The sequence below is a fragment of the Macaca mulatta genome, chromosome 9 (genome assembly GCF_049350105.2).
Source record: "Macaca mulatta isolate MMU2019108-1 chromosome 9, T2T-MMU8v2.0, whole genome shotgun sequence".
In the NCBI taxonomy this organism is placed as follows: domain Eukaryota; kingdom Metazoa; phylum Chordata; class Mammalia; order Primates; family Cercopithecidae; genus Macaca; species Macaca mulatta.
Window position 1 is genome coordinate 58,385,275 of NC_133414.1, and position 24,370 is coordinate 58,409,644.

A 24,370-nucleotide genomic window follows, 5' to 3' on the forward strand; every position below is an offset into this window, starting at 1 on the left:
GGCTGAGGCAGGAGAATGGCGTGAACCCAGGAGGCGGAGCTTGCAGTGAGCCGAAATGGTGCCACTGCACTCCAGCCTGGGCGACAAAGTGAGACTCCGTCTCAAAAAAAAAAAAAAAAAAAAAAAACAAAAACCAGAAATGCCTACTTCAGTACCTGGCAGAGGAAGCGCTCCATAAATGACTGGTAATAGTCCCAGACATACTGCATGTGCACAGGGAATATCAGTTCCCTTCCACCCCCACCCCAGCTCCTAACTGGACCAAAAAGATTTAGACTTTACCAAGCTGCCTTCTCACCATTTAGTTTACTATTTGATCAAACCGTATGAAATTGCTTATAATGGACAAATACAACTGGCAAGTTCATGTTTCAACTGATTATTCTTGGATAAAATTTGCCATCTTTTAGGTGTGCAGAGCCTGAAGTAAGTAAAAATGATTCTTTTTATGGATTCCAACCTCTCCATGAGTTCGATTCCTATCCAGGAGCCTCAGACCCTCGCTGTAGCACGACATGGTCCTCAGCCAAGGTCGTTAGCAACCTGGCTTGAGCTCCCTTCAAGAAGAGTTAGGCGTTGAGTACAAGACCAACCTTCAGTTGCTTAGTTGCCCCAGTCAGGGAACTGGCCCTGAGGACTGCTGTGCCTTGGAGTTAATGTGTCATCCATTTAGGGTGATGGCTCGCTCTGCCATTTCTGATGCACCTTCATTTACTTCCGTTATTTCATGGATTCCCCCACACCTAGGGGAGAAGGACAGGATACAGACTACTTCCCCTTTGTAAGTGCTTTCCCCTCCCCATTCTCCTCCACACATCATAAGGTTCTAGAAGCACAGGCCATCGGTGTGCTCACACTGCGTGGCACGGGCTTTTCCCCCTGGAGGGGACACCCTAACATGGCCATAGCGGGCTCTTCGGACGAAGAGTGAAGGCACTGTTTTGTCTACTATCTCCCTCTCTGGGTCTGTCTTCCCCACCCTGAAAAGTCATTCAAATGACATTATAATTAAACACCTCAGCCGGAATCCCGGGCGCAAATTTCAGGAGAGGTTTGCATGTCACATTTCCATTGGGTTGAGAGAGCTCTAAATCAGGGGGTGGGGGGGATGGGGGTGGGGGCTACCGCAGGGTGGGGAACCAGCTAAGGCTGAAAGTTTCCTTGAAAAATTCAGCTTTTGAGAAAGTTCCTGTTGATGCAAAGTTACTCCACACTTTCTCTTGCCCAGCCCAAAACTACTTCCTCATTCTCCCAGCTTGGTATCTGTAAAGACAATCATCCTTTTTGGGTAAAGGTAAAAGAAAAACCCTAGAGGAGGTACTTGCTGAGAAGACAAGGTTATCCCATTTTACAGGGAAAAGTGTTAAAATCTGTATTGTTAACAGTAGTAATGATAGCAATAACAATAAAGGTATTGCCACACAATTCAATCATTTCCAAGTTATTGGCAGGTCCACATCCTCCTCCTCTAGGGCATAGTTCAGTCGAATAATGAACAGGACTGATTTTTTCCTTGATAAAAGTGAGTCACAAGTCCCTTGTTATTCTCATCAGAGTTCTGCATAGTGGTTCAGTCAGGACTGGGAATCAAGCTCTTTGCAGGTGGGATTATCCTATAAACAGTTGTGTCTTCCTTGGCTCCCCACTGTCTGCTGGAGAAAGCCAGGATCCTACACAGAATGGCCTTATTTCCAGAGGCTAACCCAAGTCTAGGCAAATTTAACAAGTTGATTTGTTTCTTTTTTTTTTTTTTTTTTTTTGAGACGGAGTCTCGCTCTGTCACCCAGGCTGGAGTGCAGTGGCCGGATCTCAGCTCACTGCAAGCTCCGCCTCCCGGGTTTAGGCCATTCTCCTGCCTCAGCCTCCCGAGTAGCTGGGACTACAGGCGCCCGCCACCTCGCCCGGCTAGTTTTTTGTATTTTTTTAGTAGAGACGGGGTTTCACCGTGTTAACCAGGATGGTCTCGATCTCCTGACCTCGTGATCCGCCCGTCTCGGCCTCCCAAAGTGCTGGGATTACAGGCTTGAGCCACCGCGCCCGGCCTGATTTGTTTCTTTAACTCTGTAAATTTAAAGTAATTCAGATCGGATACGATGACTGTAACAGATCTGAAGGTTTCTGAGAAATCTTAGTTGGCCCATTTCATTCCGTGCTAGTACTTTTAAGAAAGCTAAGGGTAATAGGGTGGTGTTTAATATATGATACTTGAATGTGTTCAACAAGTGTAGAAAAGTCTTATAACGATACATGCTTCTTAAATATAGTCAGTGAGTATTCTAACATTCATGAAAAATTAATTCTAGAATACCTCTTTCTTGTGAATGGAAATATATTAGTGGATCATAAATATTTCTTTGTTATGACCCTCAATCCCTCTGTCATCTCCCAGTCTTCCCCTCTGAGCCATCTTTTCCCTACATTCTGCCCCCTCTTCTGCCTCCTCTTCCTTCCCCTGTTCCCAGTCCCCTCAATGCTCCCCATTTCTGCTCTCTGCCTTACAACTCTCCCTTCTCTTCTGCTCTGAATTTTTCTCTACACTGTCTTCCAGCCACCTCTTGGAGGCCCCTTCTCTGCTCCCTCAATCTCTGGCTCTCTGTCCCACATTTTCCCCTTCTCTGCCCCTTGGTCTCCCTATCCACTGTCCCCATCCCTCTCTCCATCCCTTGCTCTCCCCAGCTCTTCCCCATAACCTCCTCCTCTCTCATCCCGAGTCTCTGTTTTATCTGACCCCCAGTCTTCCTCTCTGTTCTACAGCCTCCTCCTTCCACAAGCCCCTCATTGGTCCCCCTCCAATATGGGTAGCCTGGAGCTGGGGCACACATCCTTGCTTCTGCAGAGAGATCCATTTCCCTGTCCCAGCAACAGCAGAAATCTGATGAAAGGCAGATGAAAACTTTCCTAAAATGCTGATAGAAAGCTCACATGAAAACTGACCAACTCACACTTTGCTGAAATATTCAAAAGCTTTAAAACTACATATCCAATAAAAAGTTAAAAGCAATAAGCAAAATCAGCAAAGTGGCCCCTTGTGAAAGGAGGCCGGTGAGTTGCAGGTGTTCCCTTGTCTCTCTCCAGCATCTGCACCACCACGCCACCCACTTCTGTCCCCAGAAACTGTGCCCAGCCTTCCTCCTCCCACGTGTGAATTCCCCTGGGGACCCTGCCCTCCCAGTTCTCCACATCTGAAATGTCCTACCCATGCCCGTCCTCCTGCTAACCTCCCCTCTGAAATCTGATCAGCCCCCAAAAGCTGCCTCAAATACCCTCTCTTATGAAGCTTTTACACTGTCCTTCCACGCCACTCCGCATTGCCCCTTTATACTCCATCCAGTGTACGAACCAGGGCTCAAAGCTAGGCCTTCTAGCTTCTGGTTCAGGGCTTTTCTCAAGATGTGGCCTTGGGGAACTGTGGGAGGAACCTGGGCTTGGCCATCACACAGGTGTAGGTTCTGATCTTGAGGCCACCATTGGTCTCTGAGCCTCAGTTTCTATCTATAAAGCAGGACAGTCACCTGCTCGGCCATTCCCAGGTCCAGTGCTTCCTGAGGGCCTGTTGTGGGGTGTCCACTGTTGATAGTGCCCATCATAATTCAATGTGTCACCTGAGAATTTAATGTGTCACATCTAATAGACAAATACAGCATCAGCCCAGTGTACTTGGCCCACAGAGGAGGGAGGAAGATGGGCACTGTAGTTCCACACACCTTCCAAAGACCTTACTTGGCAGTTTGACACATGTGACCCTGGTATTTTCCTGGAGGGAGGCCTTTCTCTATCTGTCATTCTTCCAGTAGTACCCCCTGGGATGTTGGAACCACAGCCACCAAGCTTTGTATTTTACTTCCTGAGTTGGGTCGAGGCTGGAGCCCTCCGCCCCTTGTTCACCTCTTATCACATTCAGGCCTGAAGCCAGCACCAGGAAAGTGGCTGGGCTGGCCATAGACCGCCAGACTGCAGGCCTGGCCCCCTCCTGATGTGGAAGGCTCCGTCAGATGGCAGATGGAGTCCTCGTAAATCTGCCTAGTGATTTTACTCCAAGTGAAACTCGGGGCTCTCCACCAGGTGCCTGCAGGTGTGGATAGAGCAGGGGGCCAGGAGTGTCCCAGTCCCCTGTGACTGCACCACAGATGTGCTGGAGGGTCACCCCACTGTCCGCTTCTTCAGAGAAGCTGCTCAGTCTCTTCGTGTGGGTCATCACCCCCAGGCAGACAACAGGCTCTCCCTGTGGGACCTGTGCAGTCCTGGAATGCCTCCTCGGCCCATCTCCCTCTCCTCTTAGTCCAAGGTACTGGGCGCCTCCCTCCTATGAGAGTGTCCCCTTCAGCTTCTCCTGCCCCTCCTCCAGCTTTCCTGGCATCTATCCCCCAGGGACACCTTCCTCCCTCTCCAACCCCTCAGAGCCACAGGAAAGCCACTTCCCCTGCAGCAGCCACACTCTGGCCCAGGCCCAGGCCTCTGGTGGCCGCCCCTCAGTCCTCACTGCACATGAACTTGCTCTGCCTGCCCCACCAGCACTCAGAATGCCTCCCACTCTCCCTCTGTCCTCACAGCCCTGTCTCCACCCTTTCAGGAGTTCCTTCTGGGCTTTGAGCAAAGGGGTTTGAGGTCACAGGTTCAGTTTCCTCCTCCCATGTGTGCTCTGGTTACTTGGATTGGCACATGTAGTCACGAAGGGGCTGCAACGCAGGGGCCCGTGCTAGCTCACAGGCAGTGCAGGGCCTGGTGTCCTGCAACCTCCTGGATTCGGGAAGGGGCACCGGTGGTTCTGACACACACAACCAGTGGCCTGTGCCTCTGGAGAAAGGAGGCCACCCAGGACGGTGTCACTTCGTTTTCTCAATGGTCCTGTAAGTGAGGGGTTATCATCCTTGGGTAGATGAAGAAACAGCTTCAGAGAATGAAGCAATGTGCCATCCAGCTAGTTGCCTGAAGCTGGGATGTGAATTCAGAGCTCCAGACCCCACGGCCCACCCAGCCTTCTGCCCCTCACTGCCCTCTTCCCATCATTAGTGGGATCAGGAATCTCTGTCTTGGCTCACAACCTGCAGCTGAGGTCTCTGTAAATCCCTGTGGCGTGCAGGGCCTGGCGTGGGGCAGGCCCAATGCCTATCCAGTCCTGGGCCACTCAGCCCCCACTCTACTCCTCCAGATGAGCCTGAGCCCCTGAGATGCTGAGACTCCTGTCCCATCAGAATCTGCCCGCCCTGCCCATGATGGGCGAGGCCTTGTCTGTGGCCCTGCTCTCCTGAGGATGAGCTGTGGCAGGAAGGCTCTTTCTCAGAGGTGAAAGGTGAGGCTGGTACTCTGCCCGCAGGAGGGGGATTCTCGTGGGGCCGAGGCTGGTCCACATGTGGCTGGATCCAAGACATGTCATCCCAGCACATGGGCCTGGTTCCTCTGCCATCAGAAACTGTTCCTAGGACCTCTGGCCTAAACCACAGAGCACAGGGAGGAAGCTTCCGCTTTCTGACCACAAGCGTCTGGCCTCAGTGTCAGCCACCCCAAACTGCTCACAGCGTTCAGAGCCAAGAGGTTTGCGGAAAACACTTGACTTCCCATTCCTCTTAGGAAGCCCTCCAGGGGTCCTCCTGGCAGCTTGGAGGCAGGGCATGGAATGGGGATGCCTGGGCTCAGACAAAGGATGATACCCCTTGCCCCTTCCACTTTGCCATCGTGCTGAGAAGTCTAGGTTCTGCTGCCTTGGATAAAGCTCAAGGGTTGATTAATCTGACTTAGAAAGTGCCTTGGAGGGGCCAGGCACAGTGGCTCATGACTGTAATCCCAGCACTTTGGGAGGCCGAGGCAGGTGGAACTTGAGGTCAGGAGTTCAAGACCAGCCTGGCCAACATGGTGAAACCCTGTCTCTACTAAAAATGCAAAACTTAGCCAGATGTGGTAGCAGGTGCCTGTAGTCCCAGCTACTTGGGAGTCTGAGGCAGAAGAATCACTTGAACCTTGGAAGTGGAGGTTGCAATGAGCCGCGATCGAGACGCTGTACTCCAGCCTGAGCAACACAGTGAGACTCCACCTCAAAATAAAAAAGAAAATGCCTTGGAGGGCATCAAGTCCAGGGCTTTCCAAACCTGCTGGTCATCAGAACATGTAATGCAATGCCTGAGCCTCTCATCCCACCTTCCTGTTTGCCATCCATTGCTGCAGAGACACAAGCCCTCTAGAAGCTATGGCTGCTGCCTCAGAGCCACCTGTGTCCTGGAAGCAGGAGCCTGGCAGGGAGGAGGCCAAGCAACCTTGTCCCGGAGGCCTGGGCAGCAGCGCTGTACACAGCCTGGGGTGGTGCCTTCTAGTTGCAAGGCCAGTCTCACCCTGCCACCAGTAATACCACAGGTGCAGCCGGAGCCGCTTGATCTCACTGTTCCCTAGGCATCACCATGCGGCTGTGAACTGCAGATGTCCCAGGAGGACTCAAATCCATGCAAGTTCCCTGTATCTAAGCCTCACCATTTTCACTCACTTATTAGCTACACTGATAACTGGAAAGAGAGGAAGTGGCTGTGATGGAAAGGCCTGGGGCGGGGCTCCAGCTCTGCTCTAAGTGGCAGAGGTGGGAGTCACTGAGCCTCGCTGTCTTCATCTGTGGAAGGGGTCATAACTCCCCTGCATTCCCAGCGTCGTTGTGGAGATCCACTTTCAGCAAGCCCATCACCAGTTGTAAAGGCCTCCCACAAGGCTGTCCCATGTGGGGGCAACTGCGGACCCTCACTGGGCACAGCCTCACAGGTGCAGGCATGAGCCTGGGCGTCTCCCTATCCTCCAGCCTGAGCTAAGTGCAGACAGCAGACGTTGCCCTCTGAGCAGCACGGCACTGTCCTGGCTCACTGGATTCTCTCTCCTCAAGAGTAGGGCCCAGGACTTGTCCATTTCTGCCACCTGCCTGGGTCTTAGCACTGAGCCTTGTCAGGGGCAGGCCTTCAGTGAATGTCTTGACTAAATGAATTCAGGAGTTCATTTAAGGTGTTCATGAAGCATCTTGGCTCCATGAACTTTAGTGGAGGCAGAACTCTACCTCTTCGCATTTTGGCTAGGCCTGAGAATCGGCATAAGACAGATTCATGGGCAAAAGCATACAGATTTCTTTAATACAAGTTGTACATGGCATGGGAGCCCTCTTAAAAAGATGAAGACCCCAAGAAGCAGTTAGAGTCAATCCCCCTTAGATACTGCATTGGATGATTAGTTGTGAAAGGTGATAAGGCCAAGGGGCTTGGGCTAGGGCAGGTAATTGGTCAGAGAAGTGACTCGGGAGGTCAGGGCGCGTTGTACAAGATCTGTTTGGATTTATTTTGGCTTCAGCTTCCCAAACTTGATGAAAAGAGTGTTACTTTCCTTTTGGTGTAGGGAGGACATCTTTCACAGGGGACTTTCATCTCATGCTTCTAAGAAACAGCACGAATGTCAGAGTGATCTTGCACCTGCTGTTTTTTTAAGTGCTTTTCATTCAGCATAGTCCCTATGCCAGAGCAGCATACTTTGGGGTGACAAATTCTTAATACCTTCAGAACAAAGGCTCAGGAGACCACACATGGCCTGATTGCCTGTCCTCCTTCCCAGGTGGATTCGTACGACGTGACTGTGGATGAGGAACTGGGCGAGATCCAGCTGGTCAAAATCGAGAAGCGCAAGTACTGGCTGCATGACGACTGGTACCTGAAGTACATCACGCTGAAGACGCCCCAAGGGGACTACATCGAGTTCCCCTGCTACCGCTGGATCACCGGTGATGGCGAGGTAGTCCTGAGGGATGGACGCGGTGAGCAGCTCAGGCCCCTTCTGCCCCGGGCTTCCCGAGAACCGAAAGTTCTTCCTGTCCTCAAAGCACTGTAGTCATAGGAGGAATGACACTGCTGTGCAGGGGCGAGAAGTGGGAGGGCTCTGCCCTGTGTCTCGACACACCTGCAGGAGGCGTGACTTTCTTTGGGATTCATCCAAGCCCCTGAGGGTGGAGCAGGTGGCCCTAGGCTTCACTGCCATCATGTCCTCACTCTGTGCTACAGTTCTACAGGGGAGGGTTGTGCCTCCCTTTTTGTCAGTGGGTAACTAAGGCCCACTGAGGCAGATAGCTATGGGACATGCCCCTGGAGGGGCACTTCTCCAGTTGCCAGGGTGTGACATCACTTTCTAGGTTCATAGCCTGCCCTCTCTGAGATCACAGTAGGGCTCAGGCAAGCTCGGGGTGCCCTTGTGGGCCTGGGGAGTGAAGGGGTGGACAAGGAGCACCCCAAGTGCCAGCTCCGAGGGGCGATGGACAGGCCTGTAAATCACAGTTACCAGTTCTTCAACCCCAAGTCTCACTTTTTGCTGAAAGAGAGAAGAACCTCAAATCTGCTCCCCTTAGTCAGATCCCAGTCAGGAGGCCATTCTTTGTAAGGAACACACAGCTGACCTGGTAGAGAGCATCAGAGAGAGAAGCAGGCATCAAGGTCAGCCAAGGCCACTCTCCCTGAATGAACTGCCTTGCACACCCAGCCTCCTAGTGTACCCGGCAAAATCCTACCTCACTTCAAGTCATAACCCTTCTGCTTGCTCTCAGTTTAAACCTGGAAAGCTAAGTCTTCAAAGGCCAGGCAGCCACTGTACTAATAAGAGGAAGCCACTGCTTCTGCCATGACAGCTTCAAACTCTTCCTCTTTGACAAGTTTCCTGTAGCTAGTGTGTTTTTCACAGAAGTCTGGTGGGGTAGGTAGGAAGAAATGACTATTATCCCCATTATATAGCTAAGAAAACTGAGACAAAGGATAAAAATGTTATTATGTACCTGCTGTTCTTAAGCTACCAGGCCACATCCCATCGTTTCTGATGTGGAGTTTGACTTAAGAAACCAAATTTCCAGAATATTTCTGAACACGGAGATAAGAGGATTTTTGTCCCCTTACCTAATGACAGGAAAAAAAATCACAAAGTTCATTTATTCTTGTGGTCGTCAGAATGTGGAAAGTTGTGGAGAGGGCACTTCTCCTTTTCTGGTAGTTAGAAAATGCTGGCTCTGAAACTCCCTCCTGCCCATCTACCCAAGGTCTCAGTTATGAAGCCCTTCTTCCTGCAGACCCTTCAGCTCATCTCGGCAAAAAACAGATGGTACACTAGGATGAGGGTTTAAGAAAGGGGCATCACAAAGCTGTGGGCCCATGCACAGAGGGACCATGCAGAGTGCGGGGCCATCAGCACCACTAGTCCTGATGCAGGTGGAGGGAGAAGGTTGTGGGAGTAATCCAGAAGTATCCTGGAGACAGTACCCTTGGAGGAGCTGCGGCCCTCAGTAGAAAGGTGCTGGGGAGTAATTGGCCTCTCCTTGCTCTATATATTCCCTCCTTTCTGGTCAAAGTTCCCAGTGGGAAGCCCATTGAGGCATCTCATTCCAATCACTTTCAGGGATAGCACTGGTTGGAGGGTGAGCATAGAGAAGCTGTCCAGCAATTTTCACTCTCTCTACTGCTGTAAAACCAACCTCCTTGGTAGTTTTAAATAGCCATTTAATTTTGTTCATGCTCTTGCAGGTCAGGAATTTGGGAAAGGCTTCACCGGGCGGTTCATCTGTGGCCATGTAGCATCAGCTTAGGGAACTGGGGCTTCTTCTCTCTAGGCTCCTTGGCCTCTCTGTCCATATGGAGTCTCATTCTTTAAGGCTTCTCACAGAATAGTGTCCTCTGGGTGCTTGCGTTTCTTACATGATGGCTGGCTTCCAAGAGCAAGTTTTCTAAGAGACAGAAAGTTGAAGCTGCCAGTCTCTTCAGGCTTGGGCCTAGAAACTGGCACACTGTAACTTCCACCATATTCTACTGGTCCAAGCAGTCACAGAGCCCACCCAGACTCCAGAGGAGGGGATGGATGCAGACCCCCCATCTCTCAATGGAAGGAATGTCAAAGAATTTGTGGCCTATTATTATTGTTGTTATTATTATTATTATTATTTTGAGACAAAGTCTCGCTCTGTTGCCCAAGCTGGAAGACAGTGGCACGATCTCAGCTCACTGCAACCTCTGCCTCCCAGGTTCAAGCGATTCTCCTGCCTCAGCCTCCCAGGTAGCTGGGATTACAGGCTCCAGCCACCATGCCTGGCTAATTTTTGTATTTTTACTAGAGATAGGGTTTTGCCATGTTGGCCAGGGTGGTCTGGAACTCCTGACCTCAGGTGATCCATTTGCCTTGGCCTCCCAAATTGCTAGGATTACAGTCGTGAGCCACCACGCCCAGCTGTGGCCGATTATTAATCCACCACATGGCACAACAACCAATCCCTTGAACAACCTGGAAATGAGGGGGGGCCAACCTACAAGTGATTCAGTTACTCACCATATGATCACCCCTTAAATCTAATATTTCACCACTACACCTTGGGTGAACATGAATGTCAGAGGGCCATTACTGTGGCCCCATGGATCCAGAGCATCTGTGTGAAGGGACAGTTTCATTAAGGCACTGTGTCAGTCCTTGGAACCTGCCCTGCTGAGCTCTTCTGCCATCAGTCCAGGCTTTCTCATCCTGTCATACTCCCAGAACTTCATCAGCCATTGGGTAGATTCTTCAAACACCTTTGGGGCCAGAGGAGAAGGACCATTCTCTTTTTTAAACTTGGCATGTTGCAATTGTGCATGTACTGACTTATTCATACCAGTGAAACTGAAGAGATCCAGCACCTCAGAGTCGAGGTGCCCAAGAGATTAGCTGGTTCCTTAAGGTATATAAGAGATGATGAATGTTGAGTGCCTCCAGAATTACCCCCATAGCCAATGATAACAGTTATTGTCACTATTAATACTCACCTTGCCTTCCGTGGCCTCAAGCCTCCCCTCTTGGCTGGCCTTACATCCCCAGGGGAGAATGCAGAGGTATCCCGCTAATATTCCTTTTTGGGCCCCAGTTCCAAGCTCAAGGATGAAGTTGCCTCAGCCTGGAAGTGCTATGGGGTGGACAGCTCAGAGTGTGGCCTGGGTGTCATCTGAGAACTGGGTCCAGGTCTGTAGTTAGATCAGTACAGAGGTTGAAGCCTATAGTTCCAGCACTTTGGGTGGCCAAGGCGAGAGGATTGTTTGAGTCTAGGATTTTGACACAAGCCTGGGCAACGTAGAGAGACCCCATCTCTACAAAAAAAAAAAAAAATTGAAAATTAGCCAGGGGCCAAGGTGGGCGGATCATGAGGTCAGGAGATTTAGACCATCCTGGCTAACACAGTGAAACCCTGTCTCTACTAAAAATACAAAAAATTAGCCGGGCGTGGTGGGGCACCTGCAGTTCCAGCTACTCGGGAGGCTGAGGAAGGAGAATGGCGTGAACTCGGGAGGCGGAGCTTGCAGTGAACTGAGATCAGGCCACTGCACTCCAGCCTGGGTGATAGAGCAAGATCCCATCTAAAAAAAAAAAAAAAAAAAAATTAACCAGGTGTGGTGGTGTGTGCCTGTAGTCCCAACTACTTAGAAGGCTGAGGTTGGGGAACCACTTGAGTCCTGAAGTTCAAGGCTCCAGGGAGCTATGATCATGCCACTGCACTCTAGCCTGGGAGACGGAGGGAGACCCTGTCTCTAAAAAAAAAATAATAAAAATACAAAATAAAATACAAAGACTCAGAGTAGGGGTTTTGGAAACTTTTAAAGCAAGTTAACAGAACAATTTTATGACTTTTGTACTTAATAAGAAAAAAAATGACTTGCATTTTGAATATCTTTGGGTGTTGTAAATTTCATTTTCATTTTTTCTAGTAATTAATTGTTATTATATTTTACAAAAATATCAATCTGTGTTGAAAAGAAAGTTTTAAAACGTAATGCTTCACCATGAGAGCTACAGAAACTATTCCAGGATCTGTTTTCAGGAGATCTGGGTTCCCCCTACTCACAGCTCTATGGGCTGCATTCACAGGCTTGGTGGCCTTAAGCAATAGTTTAAAGAGTGGTCATGATATGACCTGGTCTGCTGTAAAGGCTCTGAGAAGCAGCCCTGCCCTTAGCTACCTGCTCCAACTCCTGCAGTGAGAGACACGCTGAGAGATAAGATGCTTTCAGAGCCAGGCTTAGAGGGAGGAGCAGAACCCTCAGGCCAATGATGACTGTAGGCATGATAATGGTCATTGTTTCCATCCATTGGCATTTGCTGCATGCCAGGTGCTATGTGGAGGGCTTTCCTGCATTCTCTCCCCAAATGCACACCATGACCCGGAGAAGTAGGCATTATCATCTCCATTTTACATGTGAAGGGGTCAGGGCAACTCTTGGTCACACAGCTTCAGTGATGGAACCCAAGTCCAAGCACATGTGCATTGGGCATTGTTATTGTTCTTCCTAAGGCTCCTCTCATGTTGTTCTTTCTTTACAGCAAAGTTGGCCCGAGATGACCAAATACACATTCTCAAGCAACACCGACGTAAAGAACTGGAAACACGGCAAAAACAGTATCGGTGAGTTATGACATCAGATCAGGTGGTCACGGGGGCCTTGATTTCTTCTAGCTCAAGTGCATGGTATGAAATAAACCCTTTTCACGGCGTATGGCCCATCACTGCTGGAAAGTCACCAAGGCACCAACTCCCAGTGTGGCTGCACAATCCCCAAACTTCACCTTACCTACAACTCCAGACGAGAGATGGAGAGGAGAGTAATGAAACTTTGAATCAATCATATTGGCATGTAGGAAGAGTGGGCAGAAAAGCTTGAGTGTATCTTAATGTTCTCCATTGTGGGAGTTGCCTCTTACTTCTTATGTCTTCTTATAACAATTCAATTATAAAAGTGATATGTGATCAGCAACAAAATTGACAACTCTTCGGCCAACTGACCAGAGGATTCAAACTATTAAAAGCCCAGACCCAGATAACTTCACTGGCTAATTCCATCAAACATTTAAATAATTAATACCAATCTTGCATAAACTCTTTTACAAAATAGCAGGAACACTTCCCAACTCATTGTCTCATACCAGTATTATACCAAAACTAAAGGCATCACAAGAAAACTATAAACCAATATCCCTTAGCAATATAGATATAAACATTTTCAATGAAATACTAGCAAACCTAACTCAGCAATATATAAAAGGCATTAAACAATATGAACATGTGGGATTTAGCCCAGGAATGCAAAGTTGGTTTAACATCCAAAAATCTATTAATCTATTAATTGAATACACCATATCAATAGAGTAAAGAACAAAACAAAGTACATAATCATTTCAATAGACATACGAAAAAAGGCATTTGACAAAATCAACAGCCATTCATGATAAAACACTCAAAAAATAGGAATTGAAGAGAGTGTCCTCAACCTGATAAAGGTTTGAAAATTCACAATTAGGCTGGGTGCGGTGACTCATGCCTGTAATCCCAGCACTTTGGGAGGCCGAGGTGGGCAGATCACGAGGTCAAGAGATTGAGACCATCCTGGCCAACATGGTGAAACCCCATCTATACTAAAAATACAAAAAGTGGCTGGGTGTGGTGGCATACGCTTGTAGTCCCAGCTACTCAGGAGGCTGAGGCAGGAGAATCACTTGAATGCAGGAGGCAGAGGTTGCAGTGAGCTGAGATCATGCTACTGCACTCCGGCATGGTGACAGAGCAAAGAAAAAAAAGAAAATTCATGGTTAACATTATACTTCATGATGAAAGATTGAATCCAGAAACAGGATAAGGATGTTCACTTTTGCTACTTCTATTCAACATTGTACTGGAGGGTCTAGCCAGGTCAGTTAGGGAAGTAAAAGATAAGTAAAGGCACCCACACTGGAGTACAGTAAGTAAAACTATCACAATTTACAAATGACATGATCTTATATATAGAAAATCTGAAGGCATTCACCAAAAGAAACTATTAGAACTAATAAACAAGCAAGGTTGCAAGATACAAGATGATCAATTGTTTTTCTGTATATTAACAACCAACGATGTGAAAATAAAAGTAAAAAAAAGTTCAATTTACAATAGCATCAAAACAATAAACATTTATGAATAAATTTAACAAAGTAGTCTGAGACTTGTACAATGAAACTACAAAACATTGTTTAACATAATTAAAAATGATCTAAATAGATTGAAAGACATTTCATGTTCATGAATCAGAGGACTTAATTTTGTTAAAATAGCAATTTTTAAAAAGTAATAACCTGTACATACATAACAAAGTAATGTGCAAGTTCAACACAACCCTTATCAAAATTCTAGCTGATTTCTTGGCAGAAATTGACAAAGTGTTCCTAAAATTCATATGGAAATGGAAGAGATCCAGAATAGCCAAAACAATCTTGATAAAAAGAAAACAAAAATGGAGGACTTGCACTTCTCAATATCAAAATTACTACACAGCTATGGTATTCAAGACAATGTGATATTGGCATAAGGATAGATACATGGATCAATGAAATAGACTTGAGAGTCCAGAAATAAGCCCTTACACTTATGGCCAATTAATTCTTGACAAAAGTAGCAAGACAATTTAACAGAGAAACAATAGTCTTTTCAAAAAATGTCCCTAGCAAAACTGTATAGCCACATACAAAAGAATGAAGTTGGATCCTTAGCTCACACCATATACATAAATTAACACAAAATCAATCAAATACCTACCTAAATGTAACAGCTAAAACTATAAAACTCTTTTAAGAAAACACAGGAGTAAACCTTCATAATTTTGGATTTGACAAAGGACTCTTTATATGACACCAAAAGCATCAGCAACAAAAGAAAAATAGATAAAATGATGTCATCAAATTTGCAAACCTTTATGTTTCAAAGGACACCATCAAGAAAGTGAAAAGACGAACCACAGAATGGAAGAAATATTTACAAATTGTATATCTGATAAGGGCCTTCCATCCAGAATTTATAAAGAACTCTTAAACTCAATAAAGACAAATAGCCCAATTAAAAAATGAAAAAAATGAGTGAGGATCTGAATAGATATTTCTCCAAGGACCCATTAGTCATCTAGGAAATGCAAATCAACACCACAATGAGATACCACTTGATACTCACTAGGATGGCTAGAATCAAAAAGTCAGACAAGAACAAGTGTTGACAAGGATGTGGAAAAATCAGAACCCTCATACACTGCTGGTAGGAATGTAAAATGGCACAGCTGCGTGGAAGAGTCTGCTAGCTCCTAACTGTTCAACAGAGAGTCACAATATGACAGCATTTCCACTCTTAAGCATATTCCCAACAGAAATGGAAACATATGCTCACACAAAAACTTGTACATTGATGATTATAGCAGCATTGCTTGTAACTATCAAAGGTGTACACAACCCAAATGTCTGTTAATGGATGAGTGGATAAAATATAATATATCTATATAATTTGACCATGAAAAAAGAATGAAATACTGACACTTGCTACAACATGGATGAATCTCGAAAACATTATGCTAAGTGAAAGAAACCAGTCACAAAAGATCATATATTGTATGATTCCTTTTATATGAAATTTCTGGAAGAGAAAAATCTGTACAGACAGAAAGTAGATTACTGGTTGTCTAGGGGCAGGGAGTGAGGAAGTGGTCATGGGAGTGACAGCTAATGGATACAGTGTTCCTTTTGCGGGGGATGAAAATGTTCTACAACTGATGGTTGTCCGTTGTGTAAAAATTAATACTAAACATCCTTGAATTGAACACTTTAAATGGATAAATTTTATAGTATGTGACATATTTCAATAACGCTGCTAGAGAAATTTAAAAATTCAAAATGGATTATAGATCTAAAAGTAAGGGCTAGCAACATAACACTCTTGGAAGAAAACATACGAGTAAGTCTTCATAATCTTGGGTTCAGCAAAGCCTCTTAGATATGGCACCAAGAACGCAGGCAGCAAAAGAAAGTAGCCAAGTTAGACGTCATTAAAATGTAAAAGATCTATACTTCAAAAGACATCATCAATAAAGTGAAAAGGCAACCCACAGAATGGAGAAAATATGTAAATCATATGTCTGATAAGGGACTTGTATCCAGAATATATAAAGAATTCTGACAACTCAATTTAAAAATATTCTGTATGAATAACCCAGTTTAAAAATTAGCAAAGCATTTAATTAAATAGTTCTCCAGAGAAAATTTGTGAATCTCCAATAAGCATGTGAAAATATGCTCAACATTACTAATCATCAGGAAATTTCAAATCAAAACTACAAGATACAATTTCACACCCTTTTTTATTTTTTAGAATAAAAAAGACAGATAGTAACAAGTGCTGCCAAGGATGTGGAGAAACTGGAACCCTGATGCTGCTACTGGAATGTAAGATGATGCAGCCACTTCAGATAACAGTTTAGTGGTTCCTCAAAATCTTAAACCCAGCTACAATATGACCCAGCAATTCTACTCCTAGTCCTCTACCCAAGAATAATGAAACCATACATCTATACAAAAACTTGTACACACGTATTTATAGCACCATTGTTCACAATAGCCAAAAAGTAGAAACAAGCTAAATTCCGTTAACTGAGGAATGAATAAACAAAATATAGTTTATCCATACAATGGGATATTTTTTGGCATTAAAAAGGAATGAATGCTGGGCACGGAGGCTCACACCTGTAATCCTAGCACTTTGGGAGGCTGAGATGGGCAGATCTCTTGAGGTCAGGAGTTTGAGACCAGCCTGGCCAACATGGTGAAACCCTGTGTCTACAAAAATACAAAAATTAGTCAGGCGTGGTGGTGCGCACCTGTAATCCCAGCTGTTCAGGAGGCTAAGGCAGGAGAATCACTTGAACCTGGGAGGCGGAGGTTGCAGTGAGCCTAGATTCCCGCACTGCACTCCAGCCTAGGTGACAGAGCAAGACTCCATTTCAAATAGAAAAAAAAAGAAATGAAATGAACTACAGATACATGCCAAACACTGAATGAACTTCAAAAATATGCTAAATGGAAAACTCACTTACGGAAGACCCCATATTGTATGATTCTATCTGTATGAAATGTCCAGAATAGGCAAACCCACAGGGTCAGATTAGTAGGTGAGTAGTTGCCTAGGACTAGGAGTTGGGGTGGGGGAACAAGGAGTGAGTGTTAATGGGTTCGAGGTGTCCTTTGGGGATGAGATTATTTCAAAATTAGGTTATAATGATGGTTACACATACAACTCTGCAAATACATTAAAATCTTTCAATAGCATACTTTTAAGGGGTGAATTTAATGGTATGTAAATGTATCTCAATAAAGCTTTTTGGAAGATAATAATAATAACACATTACAGAGTACTCCTCTGGAAATGGGTGGCTGATGGGCTGTATCCAGCCTCTACAAGTGTTTGATGGATCATTGTTGACTTTTGAGTAAACAGAGATATTCTTCAGGCTTCCCCAGTCCACACCTGTCTGTTGTCTATATCAAGGTTTTCTCTCATTTCGTTTCCTGCTTTGGCCCCTGGAAACATTTGAGTCTGTGTCTCCTTCCAAGGGAAGGAAGTGGAAGGAATCATTCTGTATGGACAGTGAAGTTACCTGGGCTGCAGAGGGGCCTTTGGGAGCCAATATTGTGATACTTTTCTACATATTCCTCAATAGTTGAACTTCTTACAAGGAATATGTAGTATATCTGGGTTGTTTTCTTTAACTCAAAAAAGTAAAAGAAGGAAAATAATATAGAAGCAGAAAAATACCTATAATTCATGTTTAGTTGTTTTCACTTTGTCTTATTCACTTTTTAAATGTGGGATTGTGCTATATATACCACTTTGCATCCTCCTTGCTGCACTTTAGCAGTATAGCAAAATCATTTTCCCATATTTTCAAAATCTCCTCATAAACATTATTCTAGTTTCTATGTAATATTCCATTGAATGAATGCCTCATCATTCACTTAAACACCCGGCCTCCCTGGACATTTAGGAGGTTTCTAATTTTTATATTCTTATAAGCAATGTGAAAACCCTTGTATGTGAAATTTGTATGCATTATTAAGTATTTTCCTAGGATAGATGCCCAGATGTGACATTACCAAATAGTAAAAGTTATTAGTACACATTAACAAATTTCTCCTCAAAAATCTTTAACCAGTTTTCATGAGCCATGTAAGGGTCCCTGTTTCACCAAACACTTGCCATAGCTGAGTAGTATCTTCATTTTTCTTAATTTTTCTAAGTTGCAACAGCATCTCTCAGCCCTGTAGCTTCTTCTTCCCCTATGCCCAGCCACCCTGTCAAGGGGTGAGAAATCCCACACCAAGAACACAATTGCCCCATCCTCAAAACTATCTTTAGCTCCATCCCCCTTTTCATCACAAACATTCCATGAAACAGAATAAAGAAACAAGAAACAGCCACACGTATGTGGTTACTGAGTCTGTTATGGAGGGCTCGGCTGATGGGTGGCACTGGGCCACTAGACGTGCATCGTGAGGACAGGGGCCTGCCAGCACGGAGGGCTGAAGGAGAAGGAGAAGAAATCGGAATCCACCTCTTGCCATTTAGGAGACTCAGCTTGGGGTTGATTAGACTGAAAAGTTAAAGACAAAACTGTAAGACATTTAGACTACAGATGATTATTCTTCCAGGTCTCAAGCTAAAAGGATTTTTCAAACAAGGCTCAGAACGTGTTAAACACAAAGGAAAAGATTGGTACGTTAAGGACACTCTGTTCATTGAAAGACACCAGGAGAGAGAGAAGGCAAGTCATAGAGTGACTGACGAGAGTTATTCCTAGCATGTGAAGGACCTGCAAATCTTTAAGAAGGGGAGTGTCATTCGCTAGAAAATGGGCAAGAGGTTTGAGTACTCACTGTACAAAATATAAGCAGCAAGTATACAAAAGGTGTTCAGCTTCATTAGGAATCAGAAGATCACAGTGAACTGCTGCTACTACCACACACATGCCCCCCGGATGGGCAACACTTCAACAACTGACAACACCTGAGTATTAAAGAAGATCCAGAGGGCTGGGAACACTCACGTACTGCCCAGCAGGAGGACAAATTGATATGACCTCCGTGGAAAACAATTTAGCAATATCTAGTAAAACTGAAGCTACACTATAATCTATGACCCAGAAATCCTATAGTGGGATCCAAATTTGTGTGCATGTGCGCCTGGATACTCACAACAGCATTATTCATGATGGCCAAAAAATGGCAACAGCTCAATGTCCAACAGCAGTAGAATAGGTAAATAAATTGTCAAGGAAAATTCTACCCAACAAGGAAAATCAACAAACTGCTGCTAACATGGACAAACCTCACCGACGCGGTGTTGAAGGAAAGAAGCCAGGAGCATGTCTGGCCAATTCATAACTTTGGAATTAAATTGTTTAGGGAGGTGTGTCGAAGCGGAACCTTAAACAATAACAAGAAAATGATTATCATAAAGCTGACGATGGTGATTACCGGGGGTGGAAGGAGGGTTGATTGGGAAAGGTAGGGGGTGAGGGTACGGACAGCGTTCTGATTTTTGACCTGGATGGTGGTCGTACAGGTGTTTTGTACATTTTTCTGCATGTGTGAGTGTGTGTGTGCATATATACATATCCATACATATTTTATATATTCTATTTCCCCGTTGAAAAATCAAAAATAAAACTTATATGCCATTAGTGTCAAGTGTGGGAGAGTAACCTGCTGTGCTGTGGGTCATGTTAAGGGTATATAAATGTGTGATTTGTTTTAGAGTATTTGTGCACAAGCCTCTCAGCTCAGGCACCATATGATGTGTTTCCAGACTTTCGTACCTGGTGCAGTGCACACATTGTACTTGAGCTCTGCCTCCCATCCCAAAGGGCTGTTGTTTCGATGCTTCTTCCTCGACTCCCTCGCTGTTTCAGCCACCTCTGGCAAAGCCCCTGCAGCCAGTTCTCGGAGTACTTCTGGCCTGTGAATCTGGGTTAAGATAAAATACCTGTAAAATTCGTTTACTTTGTTATAAGCCATTGACACTTTAGTATGAATTAGTGGGTAAATCTAATTAAACTTTGCTATCTACTCATCTAAGATAACACAAACTAGCCTAATTCTCTGGGAGCTGCTTAACATTATCACAATGTTGCAGCAGGGGGCTTCTGGTGAGATAGTTTCCCCCTTTCTTAGATTTAATCATTTTTTTCTTCCTCCTTCCACTCATCTGTCCTTTTCAGAAACCCTCCTTTGCTTCCGTTCAGGAAACACTGAACTTTGCACTGTCTGCACAATCCTGGAGTTCCTCTTTCTCACAAGATTTCTCAGGCTTCTAGATCAGAGTTTGGAAGTAAAGCAATGACTAAGAATAGTCCCCACTATGTCAGAAAGCTGGTGCTTCTCGCCGGCCCTCCTTACTCACTCAGCCACACAGGGAGAAGGAGAAGCAGACCCAGGTCATAGCCCACAGCCTGTGCTCTCCCACTGTGACCGCATCTGTCTGTGTTACATGCACACTCACACACGGCAGTAAATGGCAAAGTGTGGGTGTTTGTTAATCGATGTAATTTAATCTAATCATTCTGTGACCTGCACTTTTCACTCATCATTACGTATTGAAGAGGATCTGGTTGACACGGACAGATGTGGTTCATGCAGTTAACTTCTTCATGGAACATCAGTATCTGAATAACCCAGGTGCTCATCCGCTCTCCTGCTGATGGGCATGCGGGCTGTCTTTAATTTCTAGCTGTTACAAACCAAGCTACAATGAGCTTTCTCACACATCTCTCTGTGCTCTCACAGAAGAGTTACTGTAGGGAATATTCCAAGAAGTAGAGTTGCAGGGTTGCAGACCACATGTGTTTTTAAGCTTTCTAGATATTGCTGATTGTTTTCCAAAGGCATTCTGCCAGTGGACACCCCAGCAACTGTTTCTGAGATTCACTGTTTCCCTGCATCATCAACACTTCGCATCTTCAGATGTTTTCATTCTTGTGTGTGAAATAGTATCTCATTTATTTTCCTCTTCTTAAACTGCTACTTATTTCTTGCCTTCTGGGAATGCACCATAATTTACTCAGCCATTCCCCTATTCACTGACATTCAGTTCATTTCCCATTTGTAAGTGTGTCTGTTTGTTTTGGGTACTTGCAGTACAAACAATGCTGTCAGAACCAATCTTGTACAAACATCTTGATGTACTGGTGCTTTAGTTACTGGCAGATCCATTTCCAGAACGCAGATTGCTGGAACAAATCAGCATTTTTTTCATTTTAAGAAATACCAACAAAAATCGTTTCACAAAATTGTATAGTAATTTGCAGTCCTACCAACTGTGTATGAAAAGATACTTTTACCCACCCATACATTTATCAGTACCCGATGACCTTGTTTGACAGTCTACAAACCCCTAAGACCTTGTGGTTGTTTTAATCTGCACTCCCCTGACCACTAATAAGTTAAGCATCACTGCATTGCCTATTTATAAGCTTTTTTTTTTCCCTATTGTTCTTTCAATTATTAATCTAAAGGAGCTCTTTCTATATCAGGATAGTATCCGTTTGTTACATATGTATAGCATTTATTATTTGTCTTCTGTTGCTTTTGCCACAGGAGATTTTGGTTCTTTATTTTATTAACTATGTATTGTTTACATCTATAACTTTTGGGTTTCCTACTTTGCTTAAGAAAGCCCTCTCCACCCCAGTGTTACACAAATACTTCCCCTGTAATTTTGTCTAATACTTTTATAATTTCCTCTTTGAGTTTGCACCTTTCATTCATCTACCTTTTTTTATTTTCTGGGTTTTTTTTTTTTTTTTTTTTTTTTTGAGACAGAGTCTTGCTCTGTTTCCTAGGCTGGAGTGCAGTGGCATGATCACGGTTCACTGCAGCCTCAAACTCCCAGGCTCAATCCATCCTCCCACCTCAGCCTCCCAAGTAGCTGGGGAGTGTAAGTAGCATGGTGGGGAGCACCAAGTAGCATGGTGCACCACCATGCCCCACTCCTGCCACATGTTTTCATACATGCTGCAAAGTAGGGGTGGAACTCTCCCGGTAGCATTCCTTCCTGACTTGGATGACAGGGATGATGTCCTTCCTCCTGACTTGGATGACAGGGATGACGACACCCACAGTACAAGCTGGCATAGGATGGTAGTCGTGAGCTCTGGAGTTGAGTGTCTGGGCTCAACTCACACTTACCGGCACTTTCTCCAGTCCTGTGAAAGTTGTTTAATCTGTCTGTGCCTCAGTTCCCTCGGCTATAAAATGGGGGAAATAACAGTGCCTTCCTTTTAGGGATTTTGAGATAATAAGTTAAACCATGAAAACACAGAGAATAGTATTTGGCACGTAGAAAGCACTGGATAAGTGTTGGCGAGTTTTGTATTACGTACACATAGTTTCTGGGTCTGTTTCTGCACTTCATGTGTTAGCCTATTTTTCTACTTCAGACCCCAGCACCATTTTTTGGTTATCATAACTTTCTAATAAATGTTAATTTCTGTTTCATATCTCACTGTTCTTTCTTAAGATTTTCATAATGAGAATTACTTTGAATTTCACATAACTGTGTTATATGTCGGCATTTTAGTGAGATTCAGTCTTTCTATCCAAGAACACAGCATGTCTTTCCTCCTCTTTAGATCCTGTGTCATGTCCTTCCATAGAATTTCTAGTTTTCTTCATGCAGGTCCTTCACCTTTCTAGCTACTCTACATGTAGCATTTGCTGTTCTGAGCAGGATATTTTTCTGTTTGCAAAAATGTTGCTGGGATAAATGTAAATTACTTGTTTCTTACATTTACTGTACATTGGTCTCTTACTGAATTCTTTCATTGGTTCTAATCACTTATTCTTGTTTGTTTATTGTTAGTGAGCCTGGTTAGTTAATGTGCTCGTATTATCTAAATGATAATAATTTTGTCTCTTACTTTCCATTATCTACATGACTGATATTCTTTTCTTATTGCATGGCTGGAATTCTCAAAACAAGTAGTGGTGGTAGGGATGAACATCGCTCTCATATTTTTGTTTCTTTGTTTACTATTATATTTGCTGTAGTTTTATAATGAATATTCTTTGCTGTATTTAGGAGTTTATTGATTCATTCTAATTTAATTTTTGTTCAGCTGAACGCGTTCAATTAATTTCCTCAGAAGGTTCATGTGTAGTGTAAGATCTGAGTCTGTGCTTGTCCTCCTGTCCCCCCACCCATCCCCTCAAAACAAATTCCCCTGCCTTCATTGATGACAATATGAGAGGCTTAGATGAAGATCTAAAAAAAGTCTGTATACACTTCATTCTTCCCATTTTCAAAATGACAAAGGAGAAATATGATAGTTTGATTGTTTCTTTTCCTAGAGTTTCTATCTCCCTCCCTCCCCCACTTTCTTCCTCTCTCGTTCACTCTCTGCATCTCTTTCCTTCTCTCTCTCTTTCGCTCATGTTCTCCTGCCTCTTGGACATTTTAAATTTTAATCAGTATACACCTAGATGTATCTTTTTCCTTTTTTTTTTCCACCTAAGACTTGTCATTGAGAAAAATGATGAGACGAGTCTCAATCATTTTAGGAGACTTATTTGCGAAAGTTAAGGATGTATGCCTGGGAGACAGCTCTATGTCTTTCTCTGAAGATGATTTTGAGGGCTCCAAATTTAAAGGGGAAAGGGCGGGATATTGAGAAGTACACAATTTTCATGTAAGAGCAGGGCAGGGAAAAATAGTCATTCATGCCTTTGTCTGGCTCCGTGAATCTGCATTTTTTAACATAAGATGATATAAACAAATGGGGCAGAGGAAAATGCAGAGAATCTGCATTTTACATAAGAGAAAATAGACAAAATAGGGCAGGGGAACAATCAGATATGCATTTGTATCTGGTGGGTGACTGCGCTTGTAAAGATAAGCGATCAATTTGCATTGCCATGGTGAAATTTTAACAGTTCACTAGGAATTTCCTTGTGAGCAAAATACGGTGGAGACATGTAGCTTTTCATCATAGCCATCTTATTTAGGAACCAAAAGGGGGAGGCAGGTTTGCATGACACAGTTCCCAGCTCGACATTTCCCTTTGGCTAAATGAGTCTGGGGTCCTAAAATTTAATTTCCTTTCACAGACTTAAGATATTGAAGTATTTTTCAACTTAAGGAAGTTCTTTTATTTATTTGATTTTTTTTCACTTCTCCATATATTACTCTCTCTCCTTTTAGAGCTCTTCCTCCTTGCTTATTACATCTGCATCTGGCTTTCATGTCTGTTAATGAAAAGAGTCACACTCTGTGAAGTATTTGAAAAGATTTATTCTGAGCCAAATATGACTGACCAACGGCCCATGATGCAGCCCCAGCAGATCCTGAGAACATGCACCCAAGGTGGTTGGGGTACAGCTTGGTTTTATACATTTTAGACAGACATAAGACATCAGTCTCATGTAAGATGGACAGTGGTTCAATTTGGAAAGGTGAGACAACATGGGGGAGGGGAGCTTCCAGGTCAGAGGCAGATTCAAAGATTTTCGGATTGGCAACTGTTTAAAAGAATTA

General features: G+C 44.4%; 1 protein-coding gene across 1 annotated transcript in view; it reads left to right on the top strand.

The window, feature by feature from the left end:
* ALOX5 (arachidonate 5-lipoxygenase) overlaps positions 1–24,370 on the top strand; it is a 60,695-nt gene that overhangs the window by 1,308 nt on the left and 35,017 nt on the right. The window contains exons 2-3 of the mRNA XM_001102354.5: positions 7,570–7,768; positions 12,325–12,406. Coding sequence (XP_001102354.2) covers positions 7,570–7,768; positions 12,325–12,406 — 281 coding nt within the window. The remainder of the gene's footprint in view (positions 1–7,569; positions 7,769–12,324; positions 12,407–24,370) is intronic.